General features: G+C 40.1%; 1 protein-coding gene across 8 annotated transcripts in view; it reads right to left on the reverse strand.

Annotated features, from left to right (window-relative positions):
• The window catches only part of l(3)80Fg (dnaJ homolog subfamily C member 16 l(3)80Fg), a 554,754-nt gene that overhangs the window by 471,689 nt on the left and 57,944 nt on the right, over positions 1–25,121 (reverse strand). Inside the window, exons 1-2 of one of the 8 annotated variants that reach the window (XM_065868465.2) lie at positions 12,960–13,034; positions 10,845–10,898 (exon numbers count right to left, since the gene is read on the reverse strand). The exons of 6 other annotated variants lie outside the window; for them this stretch is intronic. Coding sequence is in view for 1 of the 2 variants with exons in the window: in XM_036822409.2 (XP_036678304.1) it covers positions 24,545–24,608 (64 nt within the window). In the remaining variant the exon portion in view is untranslated. Of the gene's footprint in view, positions 1–10,844; positions 10,899–12,959; positions 13,035–24,544; positions 24,624–25,121 lie in introns of those variants that run through there. One more of the 8 variants, XM_036822409.2, reaches the window with a different exon arrangement.

The raw sequence follows: 25,121 nt of genomic DNA on the forward strand, positions 1-25,121 counted from the left end.
CCTGCTGCTGCTACGTCTTCCGCGGTCGTTGACCCTTCTAATCATGCTGTGAGTATTGAGAGTGGAAATTTCATACAGTTCAAAATAAGAAAAGAAAAAACAACAACAAGCCCAATAAACATGTTGTTGAAGTGGCTCCTAATGGCGAAGATCTTCATTTTTGCCGACTAAGAAATTTTTGCATGTCGGAAAGTTTGCAACTGATACAGATCCGAATGCTGTTTTAAAATATGTGTCCACCAAGCTTAAGGTGGATGCTAGTTCTCTCACTGTTGTAAAACTTGTAAAAAAAGATGTTGACGTTACAATTTTAAAGCTAGTAAATTTCAAGCTTGGTATCCCCGATCACCTTTACGATTCAAGCTTCTTCTGCAAGTCTTTCCTCACTTGTCGGAGTCTTTTTCGCAACAACATCGGCATCTGCTTGCCTGTTTCACTGCGCTCTCATCATCTTCTGTCTCTTTCCTAACGCACCATCAACAACATCAGCCGGAGCTTTTGTTGTCCGCTCCGCGCGACATTCGCTGTCCGCCTGGTTCTAATATCGGCGCGCTCCTCGGAGTTGCGCTCTCATCATCTTGCTCCTTTCTCCCGTTGCACCATCAACAACATCAGCTGGAGCTTTTGTTTTCCGCTTTGGGCGACATTCGCCGTCCGCCTGGCTCTAATATCGGAGCGCTCCTCGGCGTTGCGCTCACATCATTTTCCGTTGCTCTCCTGACGCTTCATCAACAACATCAGCCGGAGCTTTTGTTGTCCGCTTTGCGCGACATTCGCTGTTCGCCTGGATCTAATATCGGCGCTCTCTCCCGTTGCACCATCAACAACATAAGCTGGAGCTTTTGTTGTTCGCTTTGCGCGACATTCGCCGTCCGCTTGGCTCTAATATCGGCGCTCTCTCCCGTTGCACCATCAACAACATCAGCTGGAGCTTTTGTTGTTCGCTTTGCGCGACATTCGCCGTCCGCCTGGCTCTAATATCGGCGCGCTCCTCAGAGTTGCGCTCTCATCATCTTGCGCCTCTCTCCCAAAGTACATACCTAGAACATCGGCTGGAATCTTACTCTTCATAAAATATGTTCTCTACATATTCGCCGCTGGAGTAAAACCAACATCGGATGCTGCTATCTTCGGATTCTGATACTAACAAGCTCAGCGCGTCTCTTGGGATAGCCCTCTCTTATATGAGTAGTCGGATACACTCTTCACTGTGCTCTTCACCGCCTCTCTCTATTGATGCAATTTCTTCTGCGCTCTTTGGATGGCCTTCACAGAGCAGGCAGGTGTCCGTAAGAAAATCATTTTCATATTCCAAATTCGACTGCACTATTATTCCTTGGAACGACGATCTCAACCTGCCTATAAAAATACGTACAGATACGTTGCGCATGGTACTTAATAATACTTATGATAATGCGAGGCCGACATCTAATTTGAATGTTGAGAACTCCTCTTCAACAATATGCGCTGACTGGCAACCTTCTAGGGGCTTGTCTGCAGTAAACTCAAACAGACAACATTCAGGAAAGAATGGACTGAAAATATACTTTAAAATATATCCGGCATGAGAACTAAAACGCAGTCCAACAGTGACTATGACATTATCATACTGGTTGAGACTTGGCTAAATTCCAACTCCAGTTCGGATGAATTCTTTGATCCTAAATTATTCCAAGTTTTTCGTAAAGATAGAGACTTCGGCAGAATGCAGTGCGAGAGAGGAGGTGGTGTCATCGTGGCTGTTAGCCGGAAGTTCTGTTGACTGTAAATCGACTCCTTAATGATGACTCCCTTATGGACGGCGGGAAGATATCGATTGTGGCTTCCTATGTTCCACCTGGCAGTGAATCTGGGTTTTACCAGGCTCACTTAAACAACATATATAACATCCATGCCAGCTTGGAGGACTCTGATGGCATATGTGTGCCAGGAGACTTTAATCTCACCTCTGTTTTCTGGACGTGGGACCCACAAGCATCTGCTATGGTGCCCGGAAATGTTTATCATGAAATAATTGTGATTGATGACTGTTTTAGTATGGCCCTCACCCAAATAAATAATATTTTCAATGATTTGCTTAAGCTTCTTGACTTAATCTTCATCAATTCTATTGTTCATTCTAACGTAATTCTGGCTGAATTTACGATTTCAAATTGTGTTGTACATCACAAACCCTTGTGCTTAAACATCGAATTTTACAGCTTTCTGCCATTCAATGATTCTAATCATAGGTCTTTATTTGATCCCTCTAGTTTGAATTCCCTAAGGGATTGCCTGCTATCTTAAAATTGGGGTGCCTTGCTATCGATCCCTTGCATTGAAACTAATTATAAAACCTTTCTTTCAACGATTATAAATACTCTTGACAGAATAGTCCGTTCGAAGGTACGGGGTTCCTACAGGCTTCCTTGGTATACTAAGGGACCGCAAAAATTCAAAAATCTTAGGAACAAATACTGCAAAACATTTTCTAAAACACATAACCCGGCCGATGGTGAAAGATATTGGCGGCACAAACGTGAGTTTGAGTTTCTTAATAAATTTCTATATAACCAATACATTTGTGAAGTTGAGCATAGTTTGAAGGCCAACCCTAAGGAGTTTTGGCGCTTTGTTAACTCAAAAAAGCACATTCGTCTATACCTTCAACAACGTCGTACGGTGATGTTGTTGCTTCCACTGAGGCCGATATCACAAATTTGTTTGCTGTCTTATTTTCCTCGAGCACGGAACCTTCCGATGATTAGTATGACCTGGAAACTTTAAATTCAATTGCAGAAATTTGCAACATTGGATCAGCAATATAGCTAAATTGTTCGAAAGAAAAATTTAAAAAAAATTATCTTTCTTAATAAGATTTTACATCGAACCTAATCAACGTGGCTTCTTGCTCGGTCGATCTGCGCCGACCAATTTGGCTGTCTTTACCAATCACTGTATACATGCATTTGAGGATCATTTACAGATGGACACGATTTACACAGATTTTGCCAAAGCTTTTGACAAGGTTTGTCACTGCATTAAAGGCTTAACTTTCCAAACTTGGCTTTCACTCCTCTTTTTTTAACTGGGTAGCATCGTATTTGGATAACCGACGCTGTCAAAAGGCAGTTTAATTTCAGAAGGCAGTGTCGAGCGGCAGTTTTCTCCAGATGTCTGCATCTCGCGCGCTCGCACTGCCGTCCGCTCTCCCTCTCCATCTATCCCCTAAGTCTCCGTTCTGCTCTGGAGCGCTTAAGTTAAGTTAGGCTTAAGCAGTTCGTATTTCAAAGTGTACCTATGCACGTCGCGCAAAAAACCCCAAAGTACCCCCGTGTTTTTTGCGTACCATTCGTTCTTGGGACTTCAGCTATTTTCAGCGATCAATCCACCCCGCCCCAACATTTTGGTCCAGTCGAAGCCGGATTTCAAAAGCTTTGGATTTTCCTCTCCTGGAGTTTTCTTTGATTTTTCCCAGCAGGCTTGAACCGCTCCAGATAAGTGCCACTTACTAATATTAGCCGGTCATACAGCAAGTTTTTCAAACCCTATTTCGACTAACTTTCTGTATGATATATTGTTTAAATCCAAAAGTGATTAATCCGACGCAACGGCATTGAATACATGTATTCAATTCCGTTACTTGTGCCCGACAATATTCCAGTTTCCTTTGCCCACAATTGTACACTTGAAACAATTTCAGTAGATATTTCAGTGCTACTGTTCAACTAAAATATTTCTCAAATATATTTTCAATTCCAATTGTGTGTAAAATATAACTCAGCCACAGTAAAAAATTCCCGATCATAAAATTTTTCCTTAAGAAGTGCACTCTTTATTTTTTACTTACATAAATATTCTAATAAAGCCCACTCCAACTACTTTTCTCGACCTACAAATACGGCTTAGTTATTTATAAAATTAAAAAGAAAGTTACAATATCCACAAATTTACTCCAGCAAATCGTTTGCAATTTAGTTGCGCAGGTGACAAGCAAACGCACCGGCAAACAAACATAAGCGAAGTCTTTACAATTCCCGCAACGTTATTCCGCTATTCGCACCCCATATATGTACTTATGTACAGTGTGCATACATACGTATACCGATATTTTTGGCAGAGCACAGTGGGTCAAGAGCTCACAATAAATGTTCCTTCCAAACAAACAAACTTAAAGTCCGTAATTCTTTACATAAGTCCGATCATCTGACGCAATAAATATTTATTGACTCTACCTATCCGACAGTATATACAACCTTGATTGGTTCCTAAATTCCAACTGGATCCCGTTTCCTTACTTCTGAATTAAAATTCTAAATTATTTTACGTCATGGCAACATCAGTAAAATCCGCTTTAACCCGATTTATAGCCACAGCTGACTGTCTGATCCACTTTGAGGCCACTGTGAACGCTCCATGTGCTTCTACCCCAACGTTATCCGCCTGTAAAATCCGACGATATCACTTCAATTCCTTGTGGCAAACGGTAAAGGCAGCATACGACATATGCTCCGACTGCATTATAGCTGCAGGCGAGAGCGCCGCAGACACGAAATCCATACTAAAGTCCAAGTATTACCAAACGTACTCCACTTATGAAATATTTGCCGCGCAGCTGATGGAACAAATCCAAAAAGGCTCCTCCCAAATACCTCAAGCTCCAGTAACTCCGTCCCAAAATTCCACGTCTTATGGCTGTCGGCTCCCTCCTATCGACACAGAGCTTTTCTCTGGCGACTATCTTCGCTGGCCGACTTTCCGGGATACATAGACAATCCGAGTCTAACGCCCGTTGAAAAATTATTCCTTTTAAATTCAAAAACAAGTGGCGAAGCTCATTCCACAGTTTCAAGATCCCCACTCACCAATGAGGGCTTTCGCTCAGCCTGGAATATCCCAACTGAGCGTTTCGAAAATAAGCGATTGCAGGTGAACAGTCACCTGAAAACACTTTTCAATGTGCAATCCATAGCACAGGAGTCGGGAGCAGCCTTAAAGGAACTTCAACGCACTTTTCAAAGTTGCTTACCATTCTTAAAATTTTCCGGTGTTAATATTGAGAATTGGGACCCTATCCTGGCGTATATGTGCTCGACAAAACTACCAAAGCTCACTCTCTCATTACGGGAGCAATCCATTCAAAATAAAGCCGAAATTCCTACGTGGCTTGAGCTTGATTCCTATTTGACGAGCGCCATCGAACTCTTGAGGCCGTCGATAGCTTCCGATCTGCAAATTTCCACCACGTCCAGTCCAAGGACACAAATCGAGTGGCAGAATTTTCAAAAATAAATTCTTTTAACACAAGGCTAGTTCCGATACCCAAAGGCTGCGATCTGTGTTCGAAGAAGAACCACCCCGTGTGTATATGTCCACGTTTCCTAAAAATGACGGTAGACGATCGCCTAGCCTATATTCAATTGCTTTGCAAGCAGCCATCAATTCCGGGATTTCACAAGCGCTCACAACTGTCTCACTTGCCAAGATCGGCATTATACCTTGCTGCATCGAAACAGCGGACCTACTACTCCGCCGATTTCATCCGACCTTCCAAGGTTAGAATCCGAATCAGTTCCGCACATCATTTTAGAGCAAGTTTCCATACAAAAAGTCCCTCCAAAATAAACCCCATCCGAATATTGGGTTCCATACCCCGCCTTGTATGGCAGACGTACTCGAGGTATTAAATCCTACCAATGCCGAGTCTGCCAAAAGATCCATCCTCTACGGAAGTAGACTTTCTACGGCTAAGCCACCAGATTCGGCTTCAGGAAGTACATATCCAGAAGTACTGCTCCAATTGCTTGGCTCACAATCATTTCAAGGACTCCTGCCGCAGTGGTCATCACTGCCGCAAGTGTGGAAAGGGCCACCACACTCTCCTACATACGGACGACCGATCTTCACTTCCAACATATTCCTGAGCCTACAATCCTGAGGTTTTTGCTTCGGGTGTCCTCGCAAGGGGGGAGAATGTTTACGTCAAAAGGGCGTTTAATTTCAGGAGGCAGTGTCGAGCGGCAGTTTTATCCAGATGTCTACATCTCGCGCGCTCGCACTGCCGTCCGCTCTCCCTCTCCATCTCTCCCCTAAGTCACCGCTCTGCTCTAGAGCGCTTAAGTTAGGCTTAAGCAGTTCCTATTTCAAAGTGTACTAATAAACACATATGCACGTCGCGCAAAAAACCCCAAAGTACCCTCGTGTTTTCTGCGTACCATTTGTTCTGGGGACTTTATCTATTTTCAGCGATCAAGCCACCCCGCCCCAACAGACGCTATCATGTTGAAGTAGGTGGTGCATTACCCCATCCTTATAAAGCAACATCTGGAATCTCTTAGGGTAGCTCCCTTGGCCCTTTACTTTTCATTATTTTTATAAATGACATTTGTGCCTGTATCCATTTTTCTAGCTTCCCTCTTCTTCCTTCTTTATGCGGATGACATCAAGATTTATAGGACTGTCAGTAACGTAAATGATTCGATATTTCTTCAATCTGACCTAGATAGTATCGGTAGTTGGTGTTCCAAGAATAGTTTGCCTTTAAACCTTAACAAATGCCACATCGTTCGTTATGCGAAACGTCCTGTAACCATTCCATCCACTTATCACATCAATAACCACCCTCTCTCTGTTTTGAATGAAATAGTTGATCTGGGGGTATTATTTGATGACAAATTTCTTATGCAATGTTCGGCTCTGTTCAGCGAAACACTTTATTATTCAACGATCTGTATTCCAGATTGTCTGTATACTCTGCCTTGGTCCGTTCAGGGTAGAATATGTTTCCTTTATTTGGAATCCTCGGGAAGTGTTCAGATCAATAGTATTGAGAGGTTGCAGAAAAAGGTTTTAAAGTTTGCATTGCAATCCTTGCATTTTACTGAACCGGCTCCGCCCTATGATAGTCAGTGTTCCCTGCTTCACAATTGTTCTTTGAAGGATCGCCGTGCAACTGCTAGTAGGATATATTGATTGTCCTTGCCTGTTGGGATGCATCAATTTTAATGTTCCTGCCAGGAATCTCTGTACAATGGTTCCTTTCCTGGACCGTGCTGTCAGGGCTAATTATGCTTGCCACTACTAAGGGCTCTTAGGTTGTTTAGTTCTTAGCCTTCTAGCATTAGATTCAGCTGGGGGGCCAAGAAAGATATGCTAAGGCAAAACCTTAGGGAATATCTTTTAATTAATTTTCAGTAATAGATTTGAGGTAATGCTATGAAGCCAGATAAGGACTTATCCATTAGCGCTAAGTAAATAAATAAATAAAACCGCCGGGTGGATACCCAATGCAGGGTGTCCCAAAAGTAGTATACATTTTGTATAAATTTTGAAAAGATTGGAATCTTAAAAAGTGAATTAGATCAAGAATTAAAATCTGAAGTAAAATTACCTTTTAAGCCCTATCTCGAAAGAATATGAAACTATAATTTAGTAAGAGAACGAATTTTCGCATGATTAGAAAGAAAAAGTCGACGAAATACAATTCGAATACGAACATACTTTCGTTTGTTGAAAAAGAAGAAAAAAAGGATTGTTTCTAAAGTTTTTCAAAGAGCAGATGGCAAGTTACACCAAGTTCGTGTAATACTGAGAGTGAAAGTTAAATATCAGGAGGGAAAAAGATATTGAACTGTACATTATCCCTTGAACAGCACAGAGATCGTTCTTGACTGAGGACGCAGAACTAGACCCAGGGGATGATCAATTCTCATTAACTATTCAGGAAAGGCAGCTACTTAAGGCTTTAAAGGAACTGTTTCCCTATTTTGAAAATCAGGGGCTAGGTCGCACGGCGTTGGCTTTGGGGATAGTAAGCCAGTAAAACAGCGATACTATGAGACCCGCTGTAGAAAAGCTAATGTTCTCGGAAATTGACCGAATCCTTAAGTTAGGGGTGATCGAGCCGTCACAATAATGCTACAAAGAATGTTGCGTATCCGTCGCCAGTCTTCCAAAAGCAAATTTAATTTCTCAATTGGGCCTTAAAGACGCCTACTTGCAGATTAAGCTCACTGAAGAAGCTGCTGCGTTGACTGCGCTTACTGTTACAGGACAAGTATTATTTCCATTTACGGTCACGCCCTTTGGACTTTATAATGCTCCTTCTATCATTTCACGTCCTATGGATGACTTGACAATCCCTCCAGATTTACGCCATTACGTATTTGGCTATCTCGAGAATCTATACATAGTATCCAAAGATTTTGCTTCGCATTAAGGAATCTTGTGTTAGGTCGCCTAGCCTATCAATTTAGATAAGCTAACCTTACCTTAAATGTAACTAAAAGTCACTTTTGTGAAACTAGGGTGATTTATCTAGGATATGTTATCGGTAGTGGTGGAGTAGCCACGGATCCCGATAAAATATCCTGGATGCTCAACTGGCCTACACCCAAGAACTTGAAGGAGGTTAAAGGCTTCTTAGGGGTTTGTGGCTGGTATAGGCGGTTTATAAAAGACTTCGCCGAAACTACTTGTCCAAGTACACCCTTTTAAAAACAACCAAATGTTTTCAATGGTCTCCGGAAGTTCAGGTAGCTAGAGAACAACTTGAAATTCTGCTGACTTCAGCACCCGTTCTACAAATTGCTAATTTTTCTTACATTGTGATGCCAGTGATCAGACAATTGGCGCTGTGCTGGTGCAATTATCGGATACAGGAGAGGAAAGACCTTTGGCATTCATGTCAAAGAAATTATTTAAGAAGCAACGTAACTATAGCGCTACCAAACGCGAATGTCTTGCTGTGATTTTGGCAATTTAAAAGTTTAGGTGCTACCTGAAATTACAGCAGTTGGAAGTAGTGATAGACCATTCAAGTCTTCTATCACTAATGCTGCAGCAGAACGTATCAGAAAGATTGGCACGTAGAATATTTTGATTGCAAGCTTTCAAGTTCACAATTAACCACCGCAAAGGAAAAGATCATATAGTTACGGATGCGTTATCAAGGATTTGCGAACCCGGGATTGATAGTGTCGAGTGGATAGGTCAAGAATTTGATTTGAATTCATCAGCATTTCTTGATCCTGATTACATTTAGGTCAAGGAAGTCGTTAAGCCAATACAAAAAAGTTTCCGTATTTCCTTACAGTAGACAAATATGTTTACATTCGCACCGAGCATTCCTCGGGAACTGCCATCCAGGACTCGGATTGTTGGAAGCTGTGGGTGCCGGAGGCTTTACGAGTAGCTGCGACCCTTCAAGCACATGATTGCCTTAAATCTGCCCACGGTGGAATGAAGAAAACCATCGAACTGGCCAGGTTTGTCTAATCAAGTAAGAGACTACGTTCGGGAGTGCTACGTTTATAAGTAGACGAAAGCTCCGTATATTACATTACTACCACCAATGAGGCAACAAAGTGAGTCGGGTAAGCCGTTTCAAAAGTTGTGTTTTGACATTTTAGGTCCTTACCCGAGAAGTAAGAAAGGATTGTTAGGATTGCTTATTGTCCCCGTTCTTTCAGTAGGTACCATTGGCAATGTCCGCTAAAAAAAATTTACAACCTCTGCTATCACTGACTTTCTAGGACAGCGAATTTTTGCTGAATTTGGAGTACCCGAGACCATTGTAAGTGACAATCTCAGATAACCAATCTCAGTTCAAGTCTAGTGAGTTTGAAGCTTTTTTGACCAAGTTTGGTATCCACCATAACATTACAGCATTATGTTCTCCTCAGAGTAATGCTGCGGAGAGGGTCAATCGTTCTTTGCTGGCCACGATTCGATCCAATCCCCGAGCCGATCAGACCGAATGGAATGCAAACTAAACCAGTATTTCATCCGCGTTGCGGCCTTCGATGCATCAAGCCATTGGATATTAGCCTTACAAAGCCTTGTTGGGCTTTAATATAGTAAATCATAGTAATGATTATAGATTACTTAATAAGTTATCCCTCTTAGAGGAATCTCCACATTTGAATCCTTTGGACTAGTTAAATTGCCTGCGAGAGGATATTAAACAAAATAGTCGCGCTGCCTATGAACGTAACGCTACGCAATACAATTTGCGCTCCCGTATGGTCTCGTATAAGAAAGGCGAAGAGGTGTTTAAGCGGAACTCCTACTTGAGCAAATTTTCCGAGAATTTCAATAAAAAATTAGGTCCGCAGTTATCAAAGTGTCGAGTGAGAAAAAAAGTAGGTGCTGCATAGTATATACTAGAGAATTTACAAGGCAAAGAAATAGGTACGTATCATGCCAAGGATTTGAGGAGCTATATCCAGCAAATCGTACCTCGTAGACTCGTTAGATTATCTGTGGGTGCAATGGTTCCGCTTTAACATATTTCCACAAAGTTGATACTTTAAAATAAAATAGTAAGACAACGTACTGCAATAGCAATAGTTTATATCGAGTAATATTCTGGCACCCCTTTCAATTGACAGATGCCGATCCACCAGGTGGGGAACTCCGAATCGGAATTCGGCAAAAGGTTAGTCGGGTCCTCAGCATCGGGCCTCGATCTCTTTTCTGAAAACTCGTCACGCTGATCAGACATAAAGCTCTCCAAATTTAAGATTAAGATAAAGTTAAAGCCACATATGCTTCTAACCAAAATTTGGAATTAATTCTAGCATCCTACGGAAAAATTGTAAAGGCAACAATTATAATTCCCCAAAAAAGTATTTGCGTACCGGCACCGTAAATATTTCCGAAAAAAAAAGTTTTAAGATTGAGATAACCTTTTGCACATTTTTTAGTTCTTGCCGTTCTGTTCTTTATCTGCGAAATCTCAGAAATAGCCCATAAAATAAGATCAGTGAAAAACAAAACCTAAAAAGTTAAGTCTAAGGTATTTTTCTATATTATTTAGTTAAAAGTTATCAAATTAAAAATAAACAAAAATATATATATAATACAAGTCGTGTTGGCGGCAAAGTGGTGTGTGTTTAGTGGCAAGTGCAAGAAAAAATCTGAAAAAAAGAAAAAAAAATTAAGACGAAAAGAGCAGAGCAAAAATGGCACATTGGATAAAATGTTGATAAAATTATATAATATTGTTATTTATATAAATAAATTAATACTTCAATACAAGCTAAAGCGCAATACGATTAATCGCAACTAAAGAACTAAAAAACAAGGGAGAACGCTATAGTCGAATACCTCGACTATCAGATACCCGTTACTCGGCTAAAAGGACCAAAGGGAAATGGAGATATGCAAGCAGCAAAGCGAGATTGAAATGCGCCACCTACCCGTGATCTCAATATATGGTTATGTGGGCGGTAGACAGATTTAAGCGTTATGGGCATTAGAGTGGGCGTGGCAAACGTTTTTTTATCAATCGATAGGTATTGACGAGACCAATACATTTCAGCTAAAATTTTTTATCTAGCTTGAAAATTGTGGGCGTGGCAAATTTTTTTTGAGTCAATCGATAGGTATTGATGAGAGCAATACATTTCAGTTAAAATTTTGTATCTAGCATGAAAATTGTGGGCGCCGCAGGTTTGGGCGGTTTGTGGGCGTAAGAGTAGGTGTGACATATTCGCGTAACAAACTTGCGCTGCGTACAAGGCTACGGAATTTAAATCTATGATCCCATTTCTCTATCTTTGATAGTTTCCTAAAAATAAGCGTTCATTTTTTCGATTTTTTGAAGCTTGTGGGCGTTAGAGTGGGCAGGGCAAATTTTTTTTTGGATCTATCAATGGGTATTAACGAGACCAATACATTTCAGTTAAAAGTTTTATTCTATCATCAAAACTGTAGGAGCCACAGTTTTGGGCGGTTCGTGGGCATTAGAGTGGGCGTGGCACTCTGCTGAAACCAACATGCGCTGCGCAGGAATCTCAGGAATCTGCATGCCTAATCCCAGTATTGTAGCTTTTATAGTTTCCGAGATCTCAGGGTTCATACGGACAGACGGACGGAGGGACATGGCTAGATCGACTCGGCTAGTGATCCTGATCAAGAATATATATACTTTATGCCTTCTGCCTGTTACTTACTTTCCTTCGAATCTAGTATACCCTTTTACTCTACGAGTAACGGGTATAATAAAACAAATAATTTGGAAATACGGATCCAAGTAATAAGATAAATAACACATGTCAAATAAATTTGTTCTCCATTATATTATCTCTCCCAAACAAATCCAACAACAACTCCATATAGCGTCATCAAGAAGGCCTTCTTCGAGGAGCAATGATGAGTCGTAAATACATAAATGCAAAAGTCGTAGAGCGTGCCCATACTGTGTCGCATGAAGGTACACCTTCATGTAAGCTTATCAGTGGCTCGCCCCGATCTTTGGCAATTCTCTTTTATTACTTAATTTCGTTTATTGAAGTGCAATGAAATAAAAGCCAATGCGGTAGTTTAAAGAAATTAAAGAAAAGAAGAAATGAATGTTACACCCAGACCGAAACAATTTTATATATATATGATGGACGTTGATGCACTAAGAGCAGTACAAACAAGTGGCCCAACGACACCAAGCACGTGCTTGTTACGCGCGGGGCCCTTTTATCAATTTCGGCCAAAAATGAGAGTTCGCGAGGAAGATACAAAAAACAAATAGAGACGGGACACAAATGAAAATAAAAGAAGCAACTAAGACTGAAGCAAATGAGTTAAAATATTAGTATTTAATACCGGGATAGAAGTTGAAGTGCAAATTAAATGTTAAAGGTTGTTATAATTATTACATAGAACGCGAAAGGGCCAAATAACTTGAAATCCAAATTAATAGATTACATGGAAACCCAAGCTGACTTAATTTAATTAATTTAATTTGAATTTGGTTGCCAGTGGCAAAGGCCTTACTAAAATCTGTATATATAACGTCAGTCTGCATTTTTTTCTTAAATCCATTTATTACAATAGATGACAATTCAAGAAGGTTGGTGGTGGTCGATATTCGCTTAACAAAACAATGCTGACACGGTGATATAAGCGAGGAACTTAATGTTGCAAATGAGAAGTAATAATACGTTCATATGCTTTAGGAATTGCTGACAATTTAGAAATACCTCTATAATTCTGGGCATCCGCCTTCGCACCCTTTTTGTGAAATGGAATGATAAGAGAGTCCTTCCAGATAGTAGGAAAAACTGATGATGAAATAGACAAATTAAAAATTTTAAGAATCGGTTTTCATAGGGTTGACGCACAAAACTTAAGCACACACCCGGGGAGTCCATCTGGACTGGGAGAATAAGTTTGAGTTGTTGTTGATAAATCTCTTAAGAGAGAACTTTCCGAAATTACAGGGGGAAAAATACAATTTGCCCTACTTAAGGGATTAGGGTAGTTAGAATTTGACCAAGCAGCCGAACTATAAGTAGTTTGGAAAAACTCGGCAAATAAATCTGCAATTTTAGAATCCGTCGATGCCTCCATTGAGTTTAAACGTACTGATGAAGGCAATGCCGATGACTTACGCTTGGCACTAACAAAGTTATAAATCTGCTTCGGATCATTTGAAAATTCAAATTTACATCGACTTAAATACACAGAATAGCAATGACTATGGAGAACATTAAAATTCGATCGAGCCACCACATATTTCGAAAAATCAGATGGCTACCCGATTTTTTATACTTTTTATAAGTGTTTGTTTTATGGTTTTAAGGTCTATGAAGTCTTTACACAAAATTCGTTGCTTAATAAGTTCGTTAAGTTACGCGAAACTAATTACAGTAAGAATTATTGAAGAAGGGTTTAGATTATGGAATTCTAATATTTTTCTAATTTCTGATGGCATGAAAGCATAATTAAATGATAAATATCTAGTAACGTTTGGTGTCTGCGAAACCGTTTATTCAAATAGCAGGCTATGGTTAGGAGGTTAATAAACAAGGCTGAGGCAAGCAACATCGAAGTCCACCCATCCTCTGGTCTACTACAAATATCGAGTTCTTATTTCTTTCCTTTATTCGTCTTACTTCTTTTGTTTCGGTAGTTTCAACGGAGGATCGGGTAGTGATCGACAAGCCAGAAGTTTGGTGATGATATGCAATACAATTGAGAAACCAAAATTTCTGGTAACCGTCCCTTTTCCACAGGCGTTTACTACGATACAATTTGTATCCGGAAATTAGATCGATTAATTGGGTTTTGGATAAACATCATTCAAAAAGTCATGTACTGTTAAGTCGGGCCACATTCACATTACTTTATTGGTAGAACCGAAACAGCTTGATTTTGTAAGATTTTAATGAATTGTTAGTACCAAAGCTTACATTGTTATGACCGAAAGCTCCAAATTAAACATTTACAGTACTGCTCTCTCACGTTTGGGATCACGTTCACCTCGGGATTACATCAAGTGAGTTCACAATTGGAGGCGAAAGAAAACGGTTATAATTTTTATCGGTTTTCACAACCCAACCCAAACTGAATTTCTCGTTGGCTAATAAAACGCTCTGGTATCAATATTCTAGCAAGTGAGCAACAAAAATCACATCATTTTCATTCGCGTGGTTTATTATATTGTTGAACGTTGATGCACTAAGAGCAGTACAAACAAGTGGCCCAAAACGACACCAAGCACGTACTTGTTACGCGCGGGCCCATTTTTATTACGGTTAGCGAAGAAGGTGCATAGAACAAATAAAGACAATACAAAACATAGATCAACATGACTAAAGCAAATAAGCTAAGATTTTAGTTTTTAATACAGAGATAGAAGTTGAGAAACAAATTCTAAATTAGGACGGACAAGGGAGGTAAATAATATTTTGGTAGTGTATGGATCATCATATTCTTTAGACCAACGCTTTATAAATAGCTTTATTTACAGTAGAGGTTATGTGGGAGTCAAATTATGTTTAGGATCTAGGAGAACACCTAAATCGTTTACTGAGTATATTCGGTCCAGGGACATGTTCTGAACCCCTATAAAAAGTGTTAACGTTGCATTTAAGATAGTTTAAATTCAAAAGGTTGTACTGAAACCATTCCTGGAATCTATTTATGTCTGACTGCAAGCAGAAACCAGACTAAATATTATTATATGATAAACAAAGCTTAACATCATCAGCATACGTATTAGTACACGAGAGTGAGTTACGATAGAGGGAAGATCATTTATAAAAAGAATAAACAGCAAAGGGCCTAAATGACTGCCCTGAGGCACTCCAGATGTCACGTTGATCATCTTGGAAACAGCGGTTTTGAATAAAACCCTCTGAGATCTACCATTCAAATAACTTGAAATCCAAGTTAACAGATTATTCGGAAACCCGAGCTGGTCTAATTTGAACAAAAGAAGAGAGTGGTTTACAGAGTCAAAGGCTTTACTAAAATCTGTATATATAACGTCTGTCTCCATTTTTTTCTTAAATCCATCTATCACAAAAGATGTCAGTTCGAGCAGGTTAGTGGTGCTCGATCTTCGCTGAACAAAACCATGTTGACACGGAGATATTAAAGAGGAGCACATTGGAATTTGGAAAAACTGGGAACATTTTCTCGACTAACATTTTGGTCGCACCCTTCTCACTAGAACTCTTTCGCTTGGAATTGGATCTTGTCAACTGGAAGGCGTCATAATTACATCTCGGTGATCATCTGTCGTTTTTGGAAAATCACTAATACCTCAACAACTCATCGCTGGAACTTACACTCGATTATAGGTTCACTTGGGAACGCGCACTGCCACAATCGTCGTCGATGGAAACAAGAAACTTTAAGCAAAGAGTTAATCTAAATGTCTGGACTAGACTTGTTATTACAGAAACGTACTAATCTTAAGCACTCCTCGGTTCGCACTCAAATAGACCTGTTACTAGAAATAGTGATATTCTTCGAGTCACTATCAATTGGACAAATAAACTAGGGAACGAAACGCCAACGCAACAGAAAATTGTATTTGGATGTATAATTGCTGGTCGCGCTGGAAGCCCTGGAATTGGAATTTTGCCTATCCGCCGAAGAAATAATTAATACAAATTTAAACCCCTTTGGATTACTGAAGATATTGGCAAACCCACCAACATATTCACAACAGAACAGGAGTCATGTGAAAAAATATTCACCCAAACAATTCGTGGGGATGCAGATGACAAATTAGTGGTTAACTTCCCATTCAAGGAAGAACCCTTCTTGGATCATTAGTATTGTCCCACTGGGACGACGAATTCAAGCAAAATTCACAAAAATATAGAGAAGTGGAAAAATTGAATTGACAAAGTGGCATTCAGGCCATCCCGACCTTAGGACGAACCCCACAATTGAGGAATTATATTTGGACATTAAATCATCGAGTAGCACTTTCGGACTCAATTGGGACTCATCATCGAGACGTGTTTACACTCGGCTTCAGACCGAAACAGTTTATTGGGCCCATTACAAAACGCTCGGTTTTGTCAACGGCCTCATCTTAATTTGACCCGCTCGGATTGCTAGCGCCGATAATCGTATCGACTTAAATTCTATGTCATTGCATTATATGGAATCTTCAACAAATGCACTTCGCTGACGAAATTAGCGCCATCCAAAGGTAAATCCACCAACGCAGTCAACTTAAATATTTATTACAAACATTTACATTTGGTAACAAAATAAATCCATTTGTATGAGTAAGTTTCTAGCAAACATCATAATACCACAGCAACCATTTATCTTAGGCTTAGTTCTTGTTTTTGAAGTAAGTTCAATACGATTCGTGAAGGATGTCATAAATCGTCCTATGCTGTAAATATTTATAAGATAATAATGTATACAAAATAATATAAGATAGTGATTTCTAGACAAGGTAAAAATGAAATACAACATATTCGATTTAGCGTCGCTTGTGACCGGTTGTGTTTATATTGTGCTCTGTGATTTTTGTCAATTTGTCATTAATATCTGTGATACTGGTGACTTGCTTTGTGACTTAGTCCAACATAACCAGCCGTGCTTGTGTTTTAAATCGTCTGTGTATATTTAATTGTCTATTTTATTGTACAAATTTTAACAAAACCTAACTTTGTTTTTAGCCTGTGCATTTTGTTATTGTAACTTCTGTACGCTGTGGTGCATTTGTTTCCCATAACTTTCTTGTAATCTCTCTCCCGTTTCTTGTCGTCTAAACTGTTGTCGTGTATACTTTATATATAGATTATATTGATCTGCGTGTTGGTTTTTCGTGGACTTGTGCCTCATACGTTGAAATAGACCGTGATTGGAATGGTTATGTTGCGCTTACCAATGATCGTTTTATGAAACTGTTCGATAAACTTATAAGCGTAATTGCTGATTTCAAAGAGTTTAAGGCGGACCTTGATTATAAAAAAATGTCCGTAGGGTCACCTAAACGCAAAAAGACCGCTCCTTCAAAATCTGTTGAAGTAAAAGCATCAGTTCCAAATCCTAACTTAGCTTCAAATATTTTTACCCAATCGGTAACGGCAGCTGTGTCGGCATCCACTGGGGCTGGGGGACCCAAAGCTTCACTGACAGCAGTACCCATATTTACCAAAAGCTCTGGAGGAGTCCCTGTTTCTGCGCAGCTTTCTGTGCCTACAGGTGAGGTTAGCTCTATAGGAGTCCCTAGTCTCGATAATCAGACGAACGATGTTCAGATTGCTGGTGGTGGAAGAAAGAGCCTCTCTGTTGTTCCATATAGGAAGCAATTATTGGTGTCTCGTTTAACACCTGAAACTGCATCTGCAGATGTTTTTGAATTTATACAACAGAAATTCCCATCTCGAATCATCACAGTGGAAGAGTTTAAATTTCCATATGTTCGTAGGATATCTTCATTTAAAATATCTGCTCCTCCGGAAGTATTTAATTAGTACATTAAATTTTAAAAGTTTTTGGCTTAGAGATAGATTGGTCATTAAAGAATTTGTTCCAAACAGACGGAGAACTAATAATAGGCCTTCCACGACAGTACCTGCCCAAAAAAACTGAGCAGTTTATTTTTGGCCAGTCAAAATGATAGGGGACTTAATATGAAGCTACTTAAGCTTTATGCTGACTCCTCTGCCTTTTCTGAAGATATTCTGGCATTTACAGAGACTTGGCTAAAACCGGAGATATCAGACTCTGAAGTTCTGTCCAAAAATTTTAATGCGTATAGAACTGATCGCTCTCCTCGTAGGGGGGTGGGGTGCTGATTGGCGTTACCTCTACTTTAACATCGGAGAGAATATACTTTCTTAATCCAAATGACATAGAATTCGTTGGTGTTAAAGTTTCTTTGAAATCTTTTTCAATTTATGTAACTTGTTCTTATATTCCGCCTGGATCCGACTTAACAATTTATGAGCAAGATTTGTCTGTAATAAAAACTGTTCTATCTCATCTTTCCGAAAGGGATCTGTTGATTATTTTGGGTGATTTCAATCTCCCTGACATTTCTTGGTCCCCTTCCACTGACTCACTTGTCTCTACCCCTTTATCTGTCCATGACTTCGTTGACGGTCTGTTAGAATTATCATTACAGCAAGTTAGCTTTATACGTAATTCACTAAGCAGACAATTAGATCTTGTATTTGTTTTAGATCCGTCTGAAGTCACGGTATCTAGAATTGACCCACTAGTTGTGCCAGAAGACCGGTATCATCCCAGATTGGAACTTACAATTTGTCTCCTTTACTATCTCCAACTAAAATTGGTGCTTTCGTAAATGTGACTTTAATAAACTCAACAACCTGAATTCACAATATAACTGGACAAATTTATATAATTGCTTGGATATTGAAAGTGCTACGGGTCTATTTTATAGTGTCCTAAACTCTTTTTTCTGTGAATGTGTTCCTGATAGTTTTCCTCCTAAGAGACAGGCCTCCTTGGTTTACCAATGAGTTGCAAAGACTTAGAGAACTTGAAACAAACTTGTATAAAAAAAGTCGGGTACGCCATCCGATTTTTTTTTAATATGTAGTGGCTCGTACTAATTTTAATGTACTTAACAGTCATTGTTATTCCATGTATTTGAATAGATGTAAATTTGAATTTTCAAAGGTTTGTTAGTGCTAAGCGAAAGTCTTCATCATTGCCATCATCAGTACGATTAAACTCTATTGAGGCATTAACAGATCCCGAAATTGCAGATTTATTTTCTGAATTCTTCCAATCTACTTATAGTTCTGTTTCTTGGTCTAATTCTAGCCACCCCAATCACTCAAACAAGGCAAATTGTATTTATTTACCCGTTACTCGTAGAGTAAAAGGGTATACTAGATTCGTCGGACCCCATAAAGTATTTATATTCTTGATCAGGGTCACAAGCCGAGTCGATCTAGCCATGTCCCTCTGTCCGTCTGTCCGTATGAACGCTGAGATCTCGGAAACTATAAGAGCTACAATACTAGAATTAGGCAAGCAGATTCCTGAGATTCCTGCGCAGCCCAAGTTTGTTTCAGCAATGTGCCACTCCCACTCTAACGCCCGCAAACCGACCAAACCTCATGATTACCTCTCATTTGCAACATTTGTGCTCTCCTTTGCTATCTCCGTGTAAACATAATTTTGTTAAGCGAAGATCGACCACCACTAACTTGCTCGAATTGACATCTTTTGTAATATATGCATTTACCAAAAAATTGCAGACAGACGTTATATATGCAGATTTTAGTAAAGCTTTGACTCTGTAAACCACTCTCTTCTTTTATTCAAATCAGATCAGCTCGGGTTTCTGTTAACTTGGATTTCAAGTTATTTGAATGGTAGATCTCAGAGGTTTTTATTCAAAAACGCTGTTTCCAAGATGATCAACGTGAATTGAGTCTGGTTTCTGCTTGCAGTCAGACATAAATAGATTCCAGGAATGGTGTCAGTACAACCTTTTGAATTTAAACTATCTTAAATGCAACGTTATGACTTTTTTTTAGGGGTACGCCAACGTTCACGGGTTACTCTCTTCAGAACATGTCCCTGGACCGAATATACTCAGTACACGATTTAGGTGTTCTCCTAGATCCTAAACTTAAATTTGACTCCCACATAACCTCTACTGTTAATAAAGTTATGAGTGTTTTTGGGTTTATAAAGCGTTGGTCTAAAGAATTTGATGATCCATACACTACCAAATTATTATTTACCTCCCGTGTCCGTCAAGCAAGAAAATTCGTTCAGGATCACCGTTAGGACAGCTGAGGAATAGTTTACAGTGACTTTGCACTAGCGCAATCACGATTTTTGTTTTTTTAATGGCAGTTGGTTGATGCTTTCAATACAGAACGCTTAAAAACATTTCCGGATAATTTTAACTATCATTCATGCGTCTTTAGGCCAAATTCTTCTTAATCCAAAAGTCCTACCTTGTTTGGTAGATTCCAATTCAATTTAGCCAATAAGCGCAAAGTATGCTAGGAAAATAGATTCAGTTTTAATTATTAAATACCGCTTAATAAATATATTGGGTAATTGGGTAACTAATTGTCATTTTTCTTAGTAAATCTGAATTTTTTAAGAAGTAGTTGTATTGCTTGCCATTTTTTTGATCCAAGTTAACATTTTTTTTTCAAAAACCAATCTTGCGGTCGAGCGAGCTCCGGAAAAAGTGCAAGAAAGTTGATGAATTAAATGCAAACAAAACACAAAAACTAAACTGGTGAATTTCAAATAAGCAAATAGACGCTAAAACACAAAGAAAAAAATTTTAGATTTAAACTCACAAAATTAGTGTAATGACTTAAACAAGTGCATATTTATTTTTTTTATTATAATAAATAAGTGCCACCCTAAAATAGCTCAATGAACAACGAACAAAATAAAGTGCGACTAAGCTCCACTAGCAGAAGAGACGGTTACTTCTCGTATGTCTCAACGCGAGATAGCGAAGTGCAAAAAACGACCCTACTGACGGTCGGTAGCCAAAGAGCGAGATTTTGCTCACCATGCCTACCTATTTGTTGTCATAATAAATAAGTGCCACGCTAAAAAAGCTCAGTGAGCAACGAACAAAATTAAGAGCGACTAAGCTCCGCGAGCAGAAGAGACTGTTACTTCTCGTATGTATCAACGCGTGATAGCGAAGTGCAAAAAACGACCCTACTGACGGTCGATAGCCAAAGATTGCGATCTTGCTCACCATGCCTCCTCCTACTCCGACGGCGTGGAGTTATCAGTGCAAACCAAGCAGTATAAGAAACCAAGCTTCAGACCAAATCTGAAGAGCACTTCCGAGCTGTATCCAAATACCTGGAGGAAGCTAGGAAAAAATACTACACGGACCAAATAAAAAAGAGCAAGGGCTTGCAAGTGGTACTAAAAGGAATCGAGCCCGAGGTAACCTTCAAGGAAGTTATCGATACTCTCATAGAAAACGGGTTTTCTGTAAGAACCGTCAGTAGCATCATCAACAGGAAAAAAGAGCCGCAACCACTCTTCGCCGAGCTGGAGCCAGACAGCAGAGTCTTGAAGAAAAATAAATTGCACCCCTTTTACAACCCGCATCATCGCACAGAACCAACTGGTTAAAATATAAAAAGTATGTACGAGGGTGGTCCGATAAGTACTTAGCCTCCAAAAGAAAAACGAAAATTTTGGAAAAGTGCCGATTTATTTCTCAACATAATCTCCTTTTAGCTCGATACACTTGACCCTGCGATGCTCCAACTTCTTTAAACAGTCTGAAAAATACGTTTTCTCGAGGTCTGCAAAAGAGGCCTCTGTGGCGGCGACGACCTCCTCATTCGACGCAAATTTCTGTCCAGCGAGTGACTTTTTCAAGTTTGGAAACAAAATGAAGTCACATGGGGCCAAATCTGGAGAATATGGTGGATGGGGTAGCAGTTCGTTGCCCAATTCGACCAATTTGGCCTTGGCGAGGGCGGAAGTGTGAGCCGGTGCGTTGTCATGATGGAAGAGCACTTTTTTCCAAATGGGGCCGTATTTTCTGCAATTCGGCGGCGAATCAGCCCAATAATTCGGCATAGTTCAGCCCTGTGACCGTTTCGGCCTTCTACAGGTAGTCGATGTAGATCACACCTTGTGAATCCCAAAAAACGGTGGCCAGTCCTCGCCTTCTTCGGAGCAGGTTCGCCGGGTGAAGTCCACTGTTTGGACTGTTTCTTGGTCTCTGGTGTGTACCAGTGGATCCATGATTCGTCGACGGTCACGAAACGACGCAGAAACTCCTTCGGATTGCGCTTAAACAGCGTCAAACACTGCTCTGAAGTGGTCTCACGGCTGCGTTTATTGTCTGGAGTGAGCAAACGCGGCGCCCATCGCGCCGACAGCTTTCTCATGCCCAATATTTCATGCAGGATATGGCCCATGCGGTCTTTTGACATGCCTACTGTCTCAGCTACCTCGCGTATCTTTAATCGGCGGTCAGCCAATACGATATCGTGGATTTTTGTCACGTTATCCTCCGTGGTAGCCGTTTTCGGGGCACCTGGGCGTTGCTCATCAAAAAACGAAGTACGACCACGTTGAAACTCGTTAAACCAATTTTTGACGGTCGCCATCGAAGGAGAAGAGTCATCGTACACAGCACCCAAGCGCTCTTTGATTTCGCTGCGCGATTTCCCTTCCAAAAACAAGAATCGAATCACAGACCGATATTTCTCTTTCTCCATTTTTGTAAAATCAGCGGACACGTCCGATTCCACACGCAGTCAAAACAAAACTACGAGTCCGATTCGGCTGAAATTTCGACAGTAGCCGTCTACGAGAATGTACTACACGATAGTAAATTTCTCTTGCGATAGTGACGCCATCGGGCGGTGAGGCTAAGTACTTATCGGACTTCCCTCGTAAGTTCACACAACAAATTAATCCCTCAGTTCAACATCGAAGCGGACAACTACTGCTCTACAAATGCTTTTAAAGACGTACTCGTGGAGGCAGCCACTATCTCAACACTACGAGGAAGGGACGTGCAAACGAACCACTGTAAAACTAATCTGTAAATTGAACGGCTTGTTCTAGAAAAAATCGACGTCTTCTAAACAACGTCTTAAGGAAGCCACTCGCTTACTTAACCGAGCTCTAAAGCAAGAAACAGAAAATGTACAACTGTGTTACATTGAAAAACTTTCGCCAACCACTACAAAACATCCTCTGTAGAGGGCTCACCCAAATCTGAGCTCTCTAATCAAATCAGACACTCCGATAAGAAATTCATCAGGCAGCTGGGTCCGCAGCGAGCCGAAACTTTTGCTTCAAATCTCCGAAGCACCTTCCAGCCGAACCCTGCCACTGGTTCATTTGTCCTACCACAAATCGAATCTAAAAGTATTTCCCTACCAACATTATTTCAGCCAAAGAAGATCGCGAAAGTCATTGGGGAACTTAAACCGAAAATGGCCCCCAGTGACCTTATAACCCCAAAAATTTTAATTGACTTTTCAAACTCTGCTGCTGAGGTTATTTGTAAGCTCTTTAATGGGAGAGTCTCGGCTACTATCCGAAAAATGGAAAAAATCTATTATCATAATGATACCGAAGACAGGAAAAAACCACACCATTCCGTCATCCTACAGACCAATAAGTTTATTATCGCGCCTGTCTAAGTTGGTCGAAAAATGCCTTATAAGTCGCATAATACCATATCTAGCACGCAATGTTATCCCTGCTCATCAATTTGACTTCCATCAAAACCATGGAACAATCGAACAAGTTAACAGAATAACATCAGAAATACGCACAGCCTTTGAGCATCGGGAATACTAAAGCGCAATAAGCCAGCAGCTATCACTGGATCCTAAACGCTCGTTCGCCCCTGCGTCTGGACTACAAGGTTCTACTTTACAACTCCACCCCAAAGCCCATCTGGACATATGGCTCCCAGCTATGGGGGAACGCGAGCAGCAGAAACAAAGACATTATACAGCGCGCTCAATCGAAAATCCTTCGAACTATCACTGGGGCACCATGGTATATTCGCAACCAAAACATTCTCAGAGACCTCGGCATTCTTGCCGTTAAGGATGAAATAGACAAACAAAAAGCGTCCTACAATGAAAAACTCACTGTGCAACAGGCTTGTCTTGGGTTTCCAGCAGATACCGCCTACGACGCAACGACCCCCAACCCAGCAATAACTTTCGGGCCCCCTTGCCTCAATACCAGTCATATGACTGTTAGTTAGGTTAATACACTTATTGTAAGTATCCAAAGGGAAAAGATTCAATATATAAATCAATTTTAAGATTTGTATGGCCATATTAAAAATGTTTTAACGGAAAAGTGCGGGGAGACCAAATAGTGTTGGGGGAAGAATAGGCTTGGGCTTATAGTGTAACCCTCAGAGTAAGACAAACTGATGGTCAGAAATTGTGTCTTGCAGCCAAAACTTGAAGACTAGAAGACAGCATATGATTTAAAAGCGGGACACCTCTCAGGAAGAACGGCTACAATCCCAAATTTGATTGTGAACCCTCCAGCTACCAGCAAGCATAAATCGTTTTGAAAAGTCGCTAAAAAGTTGTCCAAAGTCTTGTAAAGACCTCGATATCGAGGGGAGTAAATCTAATCAATCACGTTGTTTCCCAAGTCCGTGCTTGAGGTCATTGCAGCACACTGAAATTTTACTGCTCTGATTGTACTGCAAGAACAGAACTGCAGGTGGGGTGCATGACCTCGGATCTTAGACGCATCAATCTGCCGGTAAACTGGTTCATAAGAAGCTCCATCATGTTTATTTTTTATATAATACCCAGCATCTTACCAATTCGAGAGATAAGTAGTTTAAAGATTGCACTAGGCTGAGAAGCTTCGGTTGATCGTTGCATTAAGTTGGAATTTAGTGGTTGACTGTTAGACAAAGATCGAAAGTCTTTTAGAAGATTAAACTTTTGAACGAGTTAATCGAACAGAACATTTCAAATTTTAAGAACAAAAAACAGATTTTAAGTTTATATATTTATTTAGAAACACTTTTAGCTTACACAAATAATTCCGAATCAAAATTTCACAGTTCGACAAAAATAACTAACTAACTAGACGCTTCAAAATCTTTAATTTTTGTCACTTTTTCAAGTGTCGTGTGTATTCGGGTCTAGCTTTAGGCCCAGTATAAAGCCGTCCAAAAAAGAACTTTATATAAAAAACTGCACAAAATTGTTGGAGGCTACATTTTGGTTGAAGTCTTTTGACGTCACTCTTCATGACTCACAAAAATGAAATACTATACTACTATTTATTTTATATTTCTTGAACAATCGATCATTTTCGATAGACCACTGGGTGTTATCACTTTTAGTCAAAAATGAGTTTGCAACGGCGTAAACGCATCCATGGGTTCT

The sequence above is a fragment of the Drosophila suzukii genome, chromosome 3, assembly GCF_043229965.1.
Source record: "Drosophila suzukii chromosome 3, CBGP_Dsuzu_IsoJpt1.0, whole genome shotgun sequence".
Classification (NCBI taxonomy): domain Eukaryota; kingdom Metazoa; phylum Arthropoda; class Insecta; order Diptera; family Drosophilidae; genus Drosophila; species Drosophila suzukii.